We start from the raw sequence: 11,217 nt of genomic DNA, 5'->3' as shown, positions 1-11,217 counted from the left end.
CAGTTCTTGGTGTTGATTTGAAATGTTCAAATTGACAAGAGGTATTTTGATTATATATGATATAATAGGTATGATGCATAAGATACATCTAGTGGAGGATTGATGTAAAAAAGATTTAAATTAAGTACCATGGAATAGAAAAAGAACTATGGTTTATATGTCTCAATAGATAAAATATTAAAACTATAGGTTATAAATATAGTATGATAAGTTGGTTATCATTTATATTTACAATAATATTAATTATTGGATAATTAATTCTTTTTCTTTTAAATAACCAAAGTAGTGGGTGGTTATTGGATCATGGTAACCGTGAGTTTAAAAGAAAAGTGGTTTCCTATTTTGAAAAGAAGTTTTTACAAATGATTGAAAAGGATTTTTGAGTTTTCTTTCGGTGTATAGAAACTTAAGAGGTCATCAAGTAAATTCAGATTTACTAAACGACGATTGGTCGAGCTAAACGATCGTGCAGGTGTGAGCTAAACGATCGTGCAGTGTTTACTAAACGATCGCATAGCTTTGCTAGACGATCACTTGCCCAAGGTAAACGATCGTGTAGAGTCTATACGTGACAGACCGAGCTAAACGATCACATAGCTTTATCTAAACGATTGGGCATCGACCCATACGATAAGTCTCTGTCATCTCCCACTTGTCCAATCGTGTACGCGATCGTTGTTTCCTCCATTCGTCTGCCTCATTCCAAGTCCGAACAGAGCCCACCCTCTAGATTCTCACACCGAGAATACCAAGGTCGCCTTGTTGGTGGTGTCAGACTCAACTCGACACTGTCGAGGTTTTCTGGAGGTCGTTCGCGGTGCTGTGGAGGTCGTTCGTGTTGCAGAGGAGTTCGTGACCGAAGAGATCGTTGAGAACGAGCGTGAAGTGTTCGTGCGGTGTTCATGATGTGTTGTGGTCATGTATATCGAGCACTCGTGGTTGTTATTGTCTAATCAGAGTCGCGCAACGGAGCGTGGAGACGCATTCTCCTATGTGCATAGAGTTTTACTCTCTGTTCCTTTGTATTTTACATGTTGTAATTTCTATATAAATCGCATAACCGTTTGTTTGAAGTTGACTGTAAATGATTTGTTGATTCATGATTGTAATTTGGAATAGTCTTGTTCCGCTGCTCATGGAAATCACATTTTTTATTTTCTTCAGTTATTCCTAAAAACTCGTGGTTTGTAAACAATAAACTCATTCTGTAAATCGATAAAGTTGTTATCGAATATATGAATTGCTTATTTCGTTTTAGAAATAAATTATTGTATGAGTACTTGAACTTTATGTGGAGACATAAGAGTGGACAAGGTTCGAGTAAATAGTCAAAATGATCTATAGTATACGAATAAGATTGGGTGCCTTATTCTGGTAACACTGTCGGATGTGATCCACTCTGTAGTTGTTACAAGGATTTGTAAAGTGCTACAAACGAAGTGATCTTGATACGTTCATATGGTGACATGAGGAGTGAGGGCGTCTTGTGCAATGAGTTTACATAAAATCGGACCAAGAAATAAGTACTCTTACTTTATAATGTTAATATTGTTTAAGACTGACTATTTCATAACGATGACCTAGGTAATTTGACCTTAATCCTGAGCTAACTAAACTCCTGTTTATTTTGGGATTATCCTTAGTTTTTCCTAGGTGAGGGTTGGCTTAATAGCGTCGGCTCAATAAGCCTCCCCTTTCAAGGGTAAGAACGAGTAGATAGCTGGGGACAGAGGGTGCAAGATGAAATTCACTCCTACCCACTTTCAGGGATAGTAGAGAGGATGTTCCCTTAAGTGTTGACTCAGGTCTTGAACAAGGAACCTCACCCTCTCATTGGCCAGAGAGGGACTCGGTTTGATGATCAGATCACAAAGCAATTGTTCATTAGAGGATCAGTGGGACTTAAGGAACAAGAAGTAATCTTGGGGGTAAAACAGCCATTTGACCCAACCATTATTATGAATAACCTGTGATGGGTTAACTTACTAATCATGGTCATATCGAGTGGACACAATATATCTACAATGAAGGGAGTACAACTACAGGCTTTAGTGGAGTGACCAAGTAGTTAACAAATTGGGGTTAATTCGGTGTAAAGAGTTTAATCAATTAATATCGGATCATTAGAGCCCATGATCTGTAGATCCATTAGATCTCTCTACTAGCTCACAAATGGATAATCTTTAGAATAGCGTGATAAGTTGATTTGAAACGTTCAAATTCGAATTAAGGGAATTAGTAATTATATGTGATATAATTACACATTTAATTTTGAAATTAAACGAAAATGGAGAATCGATTAATGTTTGAATATGATTTAAATATTAATTTCATGGAATTGGTGATCAATTAATTTAATATTTTATATTAAATTAATTAGAATTAATTAATTGTTTATTATTAATTTTATTAGAAAAATTAATTATTGAATTAATTTTTGTAAATTCAATAAAATCTCAATTTTAGTTAAAGAATTATAATTGGAAATTTTTTTAATTTTGAAAGTCAAAATTAAAAAGAAAAAGAAGAAAATTGGAAAAAATGGAAAATCCAAAAGTTGGATTTCTTCACTTTTTAACCAAACTGCTCAATCACTTTCCACTCTCTAAATTTCAGCAAATTTCTCAGTAGCAGGTGTAATTCATGCTTGGTTCTTGTTTGCATGACAGTCATGCAATATATAGATCAATTTCTTAGTGGAAATGAGCATGCAAATTGATTGAATTTTCTAAGTAATTCTAGAGGTTGAAGAAGTCTTCAACCTCAGTAAACCAGTGATCTTCTTTCCATTTTTCCCTAATTCAAGCTTATTTTGAGTGTCACAACTCAATCTAAGGCTCCAAGAGAATAGTATGAAAGACCTTGTGGTTGTTCACAACCAAAGGAAAAGGAGATTGCATCCGAAGATCAAGATTCAAGAGGTTCTTCAAAGGTTAGTATGAAACCTTCTTCTTAATTCTCTGTGAACATGCTTATTTTGATGTCAAAATTAAGGAATTAGAATGCTTAATGATCATGTTTTCTTCCGCTACATGTTTCTATTTTCTAGCAATTGGTATCAGAGCATCATTTAAGCATTCAATTCGAGTTAATTTTGGATTTGTGGGTGTTTTTCATAAGTTGTATAAAAATGGTGAACCGATATGGTTTTTCTGAGTTTTAGCATCGAATTATCTTCAATTATATTGTAATTCTTGTAATTGGCTCTTGACTGATGGGCCTTAATGTGTGATCAAGTTTCTGTAATTCAATTAGAGTCATTAGAGTTGCAATTAGGTTATAATTGAAGAAAGAAGTGAAGAAGGTCGAGCAGCAGAAACTGGATTTTCAGCCACTACCCAATACTCGATGGTACTCGATGGCATTATTTGATGGTATTTTGGTGCATACTCGATGCACGATGCCATACTCGATGACATACTCAATGGTACTCGATAGCATTTACTCGATGGTATTTTGGTAAATACTCGATGCACGATGCCATACTTGATGGTACTCGATGGTATTTTGGTAAATACTCGATGCACGAGGATACTCAATGGCATACTCGATGCTCGATTTCATATTCGATGCTCAATGGCATATTTCATGTTCATGCTCGATGGCATACTCGATATTTGATGGTACTTGATGCTTCGATTCAGCCCAATTTTGAGCATTAGAACGTTCTATGTGCTTGCCTCTCCGGTGACTCCTAATTCGAGAGGTTTGGGTCCGGTTCAGGGTAGTTCGAGCGGTCCAAAATTATTTTGGACCCAGTTTTGGTTATTATTGTAATAATTAGACCTTTGTTTGCTTGAGAATGCCAAAGCTAAACCATATCAGTTTGTTTTTAATTATTTATGCAGATAGTATGTTGATAGACAAAATTTATATCTATATTATATTATATCGCCAAAAACTTGTAATGATTTAAAATGAATGAATGATGCGCTATTGCTCAAGTTGCTTTGCGATAATGATTTATAATATGCGATACTACGTTCTAAATGATGCGATGATGCTTAAATGCTTCAGAGTATGCGTTCATGTAGTGCGTGTCATAAGTTTTCTTGCACTGGAACCAAGTATAATTCCAACGTAAGTTTTTCAGATTGACCTGAGGTCGAACACGGGGATTGTTGAGTTTAATGCGATACTAATGTGGTATATGCGACCGGTTACAATAAAGAATAATGAATTGGGTTTGAGAAAAGTAAATTGCAATGAAAAGTAAATTGTGGTAAAGAGTAAAATGCGACGGTAAATAAATTGCGATAAAGTAAATTGCAGTGATAAAAAAAAGGTGTTGTAAAGTAAATTGCGGTGATAAAATAAATGAATAAACTATTAGTATACAGGTTAAGGACTGGCTATGAAGTTGTGCAAAAGAGTCTAATGAATGCGATGGCAAGTCTTGTGAAATAAATCAGAAAGAGAATGGGTTGAGGGAAAGGACATTGCAAGTTCGTCAATCTTGTTGAGGACGCAACTAAGGTTCCGTTTTCCCTTCGCTTACACCTTTCAGTGATCGGCCGCATTCCCATATGTCTATGGTGTAACAGGGATGAACATGATGAACGCAAGGTTGTTTCCATCTCTGGAAATACTTCTTACTTTAGTTAATGTATTATTCCAACCTTCTTTCGATAGGCGGAATAACATCTTCACTTCTGCTCTCATGGGTGAAGATGCCGTCAAGCATGCTTTAGCTAAACTTAGCCGATTTCCTTAACAAGGATTAACTCACTCGCTTAATCCTTCTCCTTTACCCAGGGGTTTAGTTATACATGATGGAGAAAATAGATGATGAATGTATGGAAAAGAATAGAGAAATAACAATGATTACAATAATGATATTTAAATCTAAAGATCAACATTTGTTACAGATGGTGAATGAAAGATTAAAGATAGATGAACACAGTAGATGAATGGAAAATAAGAACAAATATGGAAAGAGTGTCAATGTCTTGACACAGATCCTGATCGGAGACGTTGTGCTTGCCGGCGTGTGGTAGAAATGGAGTGGAAAGCTTTCCAGGTAGAAGTGACCTCTTGCACAGAGCTTCTTCTTCGGGAATGGAAATAATTACTTGCTCAGAGAGTTACCTCTCGGTCTTGTCCCGTCGTTCTCCCAGATTTTCTCTGGATTGTCTCTTCAAACCAACCTTCTTTTCATTGAATTTCAGGAAACTATTTATAGACCTTGGCTTCTTCTGTGTTAGTGGTCCCACTCTGATAATTCCTGCCATATCATAATGGAAATGTCTACTCTGCTCCACGATTGAATTTTTCAGAATCGTACAATAGAAAAGTTGTACAATGTCAGAATCCTTGCGACTGCGTTGCTCTTTACATCTTCGATCGATCGCCGCATGCGGTGTAAGTGTTTTGATCTTCTATCGATTACTGCATGCGGTAGAAATGCATTGATCGCTTGAGTCCATGATCGATCGTCGCATGCGCTGCAATTGCGTTGTTTTTTTCGTTCTTGATCAATTGCTGCATGCAATGTGGATACGTTGTTCATTTTTGTCCTCGAGCAATTATCGCATGCAGTGACCTATTTCTTGCAAAACAAAGACTTGGACATTCCATTTTTCCATCACAATGGGGTTAGCAGGTGTTCTTACGAGACTTTACAATTTTCGTATTTCTAAGCCAATTTCTATACTGTCAACACAACTTTTCCTTCTTTTTTCCGCATAATCTAAATAAAATGGCATAAATAACTTGTCTTTCCACAAGTTATCAAATGTCATGTAGATTTAAAATCCCACCATAGGAAGCACATTATATGCATTGAAAGTATGTTATAAGTTGTTATAATATATAGTATGCATGTTTAGGGATTCAGATGTTTTAATATAAGTGTTATATTAGATCATGAGATATCTAATGTATATTATGGATGCAAAAACGATGTCCAAAGTTTTATAAGTTATTATAAAATTGGGTTAGACATTAAAATCTATAACAAAGATAAGTTGCATACTCACGTAGGTTAACCACTTCTTTTAATAGTTAAAATAGGTTGTTATCTTATAAAACTTGGGTTACAAACTCAACTGGTATATAATCCTGCCTAAGGCTAAAGGTATTTAAGTTGACGGTTACGGAACACCTCCTACCTGGGATTATGACCAAATAATTTAGCGTTGTTAACCAGTTTTATGAGTAATACGTGAGCGGTGTGAGGTTTTAAAACTGGTTTATCACCTAGACATCATAGGTTAAATCCAAATATAAACGTTATACTTGGATAAACACCTAGACTTAGGTTGTTTAATTAGCCAGAAAAAACTTGAGTAAAGATATACCCAAACAAATGTTAGGACGCTTCAATGGGAGTTTAATAGCATATATGATAAGTTATTAGAACACTTCAGTGGGAATTTTAGAATGCTTCAGTGAAAGATTAATAACATATATGATATGTTATTTTTAGCACTCGCATCCCTAAGAGTTCACATCGAGATTCATGCTTCGCTTCATGTCAATTATACCTCGATTGCTCCATTCGAAAAGTGTTGGCATGAATCAAGATCTAGGTGAATAGGGGGGAGTTGTTCATAGTAAAATCAAAATGTTATGTTTTGGTTTTTAAATCTCACATCCTAAGATGTTCACACCGTGAGATCCGTGCAACACTTCATGTCGATTATACCTCGACTGCTCCATCCATAAAGTATTTGCATGGGATCAAGGTCAATGTGAATGAAGATAAGTTATTCAATGTAAAATCAAATATACAGTATATTGATTTCAACTCTCATGTCCCAAGAAAGTTCACACCGTGAGGTCCATACAACATTTCGTATCGATTATACCTCGACTGCTCCATTCGAAAAGTGTCTATATGGGTCAAGATCAAGGTGAATGGGGGAAGTAGTTCATATTAAGTGGGTGAAAGATATGTATCAACATATCCTACGGTCTCTTCCGTTTGTTTGGACCGTAAGATTCCTATGTTGCATCTACTGGTTAGTTTTAGGCGACCCTTGCTAGTCGTTTAACGACAACTATCCCCTCTGAGGGTTGTAATATGGGATTCGGAACAACTCAAACTTCATAAATGAATAGGATTTCTTAGGTCTTTTTCCAACCTTTACTTTCCAATTCGGTAGCCTCATTGAGGCCTACCTCTAAGGTCTGAAAATGGAGGGTTACACTTACAGAATTACTAAAGTGTTAGTAAGTTCTGACCAAAAACAGTAGCTAAATGACTATCAGAATATGAGTTATTCTGGAGATAGTATTTAGTCAAGAATGTCTTGCTTTAGTGAAGGAGTATTTGACTGCCCTCGGTAGCACTTATTCTGATCATTGTAGTATTGTTACAAAAATAATAAAATATTGGGTACATTGGGTTTAAAAGCAATTCACTAATAAAGAAATTTGTTTATATTTTCATAATGACGAGTTCATTAGTTCAACCGTTGGCTTCTGATAAATTAATCGGGGATAATTATGCTACTTAGAAATCAAACTTGAATACAATACTAGTGATAGATGATCTGAGGTTTATTTTGACAGAGGAGTGTCCTTCCGTTCCTAACTTAAATGCAAACTGAACTGTTCGGGATGCATACGACAGATGGATAAAGGCAAATGAGAAAGCTCGTGCCTATGTTCTTGCCAGCATATCTGATGTCTTGGCTAAGAAACATGAAAGCATTGCTGAGGAGATTATGGAATCTTTACATGGGATGTCTGGACAACCGTCCTTTTCCCTAAGGCATGATGCAATCAAATACGTTTACAACTACCGTATGAAAGAAGAAGCCTCTGTTAGAGAACACGTCCTGGACATGATGGTCCATTTGTACGTGGCAGAGGTAACTAGAGCTGTCGTGGATGAGGGAAGCCAACTCGGTTTTATTCTAGTGTCTCTTCCGAAGAGCTTCTTGCAATTTCGCATCAACGCATTAACGAACAAGATAGAGTACAACCTGACTATACTTCTCAATGAGCTACAGACTTTTCAGTCCATTTTGAGAACAAATGGACTAGAAGCGGAGGTAAATGTTGTCGTTGTTGATAAAAGAGGATCATCCTCTAAAAAGCCTGATGTTGCTTCTTCTTCTAAGAATAAGATTATTCCAATGAAGAAGAACAATGGGAAAGGGAAAAAGAAAAATTCAATTGGTCGCAAAGGCAAGACCAAAGTTGCAAACAAAGGAAAATGTTTCTACTGTAGCGAGGACGGGCACTAGAAGAGAAACTGCACACAATACCTTGTAGATAAAAAAGCGAAGAAAGCAAAAAAAGGAAACTAGTTCCTGAGGATTGCTTGCAATGAGATAATACTCCGGGTTGTGAACATGGGAGAATATCTCAGAAAGACTAGTAGATTGATGCCCTAAAGTCTCGTGTTCTATAGTTTGTAAACAGTTTGTACGAACGCTTGTGATGTATAATATATGATATTTTACTTCACTTCTTGTTTTTACTCAGATGTTTGCTTTATTTGCTTTTCCACAAACTAATAAACATAAAATCCCTAGTTATCTAGATGTAACTTAAGCATGTATGTGGTGACATACAAGTTGATCATGTCTTAAGTGATAACCAAAATGATCTATAGTATATGGATAAGGAGGGAACCATTATCCTGGTAATGCCACAGATGCGGCCCTCTTTGTGGAATCGTCACAAATGTTGTGACTTCTCACAGATGGTCTGATCATGATCGTGTAGGGGACATGCGAGGGGGGGAATTCTATACAAAGAGTTTGTATAAGACCTGACCACGAAGTGTTAACATCTCGTTATATAACACCGTTCATGACAGAGACTTCACTTCACTAGGATGACCATAGGTAACATGACCCCGCCATTGAGTGGTCAAGTCACTGACTCAAACCTACCACTTTGGGGATTCGTTTGATTTGGGAGCTGGGAACTCAACTACACAAGATGGAATTCACTCCTTCTCCAAAACAGGGGCAAGTAAATAGATAGCTCCCTTAAGGGCTGATTCCAGGGCTTGAATGATATGGCGTAACACACCTTCTCTTGGCCCGAGAGGTGTTCACACATAGTTGGACTATGTTGTATTGTTCATTAAAGGAATCATTTGTACTTAAGGAGTGAGATGTAACTACAGAGGCAAAACGGTAAATTGGCCCAGTTGTACTTACGAGCATCTGTGAAGGGTCATCGTACTCATGATTGGTTATATCTGATGGACACAAAAATATATTTGTGGTAAGAAGAGTCTAGCTGTTAGTCTTTAGTTGAATACCTAGCAATTAATGGATGGTGGATCTCGTGGCTAAAGAGTTTAGTCAGCTATTCACGTACCATTGGAGCTTCGAGCCACAGGTCCATAAGGTCCCCTAAGGTAGCTTGGATAAAGTCGAGAATCAGTTTTCGAGTCAGTTTGAAATGTTCAAATTGACAAGAGGGAGTTCGATTATATCTGATATAATTGAACTAGTTAATTATATATGATATAATTGACTAAATGTATGAGATACATTATTTTGAAGGAAATTAGATATAAATATGATTTATATCAAGTAGAGGAGAAATTACTATAGTAGATATATGATATCAAACTATAGGTTAAGAATAAAATATGATTATATTCATTTATTAATTAATTGGTTAGTTATGTGATAACTGGACAGAAATTTCTCCTAAATCGTGCGTTAATGGGAAAATCAATTTTGGTTATTGTAACTAAAGAATAAAATAAAATTGGTGTCATTTTGCAAAGAGTTCGAAAAAAATCACTCAAGGTGTGGAAACGTAACGATCGTGTAGCTGAGAGCTTATACATAGCGCCTTATCGCCTAAACGCTCGCACACCCTACATACTAAACGATCGCACGTGTTCTCTAAACGATCGTTTAGCTTTTATAAATGATCACTTAACGCGTCGAGTTTTCTAAACAATCGCTTACTCTTTACTAAATGATCGCTTAGTAAAACCTACACGATCGTGTACCTTTCTCTAAGCACCCGCTATACGATAGCTCTCTCCCACTTGCTTGTCGTTCTACACGATTGTCCCTTTCCTCCTTCCTCTACCAATTCCATCAAAGTCTAATCTTCGAATTCTCACTTCAAGAATACCAAGGGCTCTAAGTGGTGGTGTCATCCCCGATTATGCTTGTTCGTGCGCTGCCATTCGTGTAGACGATCATGTTGCTGGTAGCCGACTATTTGCTGGGCAATAAAGATCGTAGAGGGTTTACTTCCATTGGATTGAGTTTGAAGTGAAGACGGTCTTCAAGTGGTACGTTAACTCAATCTATTGTATTTTATTTGTGAAAGCATGCCTATGATTACTGTTAAAATGCATACCTGTTTGTTAGAATGTGTGTGTGGTAATTCGATTACAATGAAATAGGAAAGATCCGAACGCGCTCATGGATACTCTTGTTGAAGAGTTCCTTCAATTGGTATCAAAGCTAGGTTAGCATAATCCTACATTCTTTGTCGGAGAGCTTCCTGCACTTTGTTAGCAATGTGATTCTTAACAAAGTGAAATATAACCTTACAACTCTCCTCATGGAGTTGTAAATGTACCAATATTTACTGAAAAGTAAAGAGAGGAAGAAGGGTGAGGCAAATGTTGCTTCATCCTCCAGGACGTTCCATAGAGGTTCGACTTCAGGAACAAAGTCTACACCTTAACTCTGCAAAGGGGAGGAAAAAGAAAGGTGGTAAGGAAAAAGGGAAGGCACCTGCTAACCCGCCGCCTGTCGCCCTAAGAAGGCATACACCGTCGGTTGAAAAGGGAAAATGTTTCCACTGCAACCAAGATGGACACTGGAAGTGGAACTGTCCTTGTTGGCTTAAGGAAAAGAAGGCCGCCAAGGCTAAGGCCAAGGCAGATAAAGGTAAATATGATTTACGTGTACTTGAAACTTGTTTAGTGGAGAATGATGATTCTGCCTGGATAATTGATTCGAGCGTCACTAATCATATTTTTTCTTCTTTTCAGGGGATTAGATCCTGGCGACAGCTAGAGGCTGGTAAGATGACAATGCGAGTAGGCACCGGGCACGTCGTCTCAGTTGTGGTAGTGGCAGGGATCTAGTTAGCTTTACAGAATAGGTTTCTAATTTTGAATGATGTATATATTGCCCTGAACTTAAGAGGAACCTTATTTCTATAAAGTGCTTGCTACAATGTAAATACATTGTTTCTTTCAATATGGATATAGTATTTATTCATAAAAATGGTGTTCATATTTGCAGCATATCTAGAAAGTAACTTGTATGT

General features: G+C 36.8%; 1 protein-coding gene across 1 annotated transcript; it reads left to right on the top strand.

Moving 5' to 3' along the window:
• Window positions 1–7,394: 7,394 nt before the first annotated feature.
• On the top strand, window positions 7,395–8,195 carry LOC150036708 (uncharacterized). The gene is made up of 2 exons (XM_090313217.1): window positions 7,395–7,417; window positions 7,577–8,195. The coding sequence occupies exons 1-2, from the start codon at window positions 7,395–7,397 to the stop codon at window positions 8,193–8,195; spliced, it is 642 nt and encodes a 213-aa protein (XP_090169343.1).
• The last annotated feature ends 3,022 nt before the right edge of the window (window positions 8,196–11,217 follow it).

Source organism: Benincasa hispida, chromosome 4 (genome assembly GCF_027475165.1).
Source record: "Benincasa hispida cultivar pf3 chromosome 4, pf3_genome.v1.1, whole genome shotgun sequence".
NCBI lineage: Eukaryota > Viridiplantae > Streptophyta > Magnoliopsida > Cucurbitales > Cucurbitaceae > Benincasa > Benincasa hispida.
Note: the sequence above shows the minus strand (reverse complement) of the source record. Positions and strands in the feature narration are given on the sequence as shown.

What these genes read in the sequence shown, in the direction of transcription:
- LOC150036708 (XM_090313217.1), top strand. Translation starts at nt 7,395, where the DNA reads ATGACGAGTTCATTAGTTCAACC. An exon ending in ACGAGTTCATTAGTTCAACC is followed by an intron (nt 7,418 to 7,576) that starts GTTGGCTTCTGA and finishes TGCATACGACAG; the next exon opens with ATGGATAAAGGCAAATGAGA.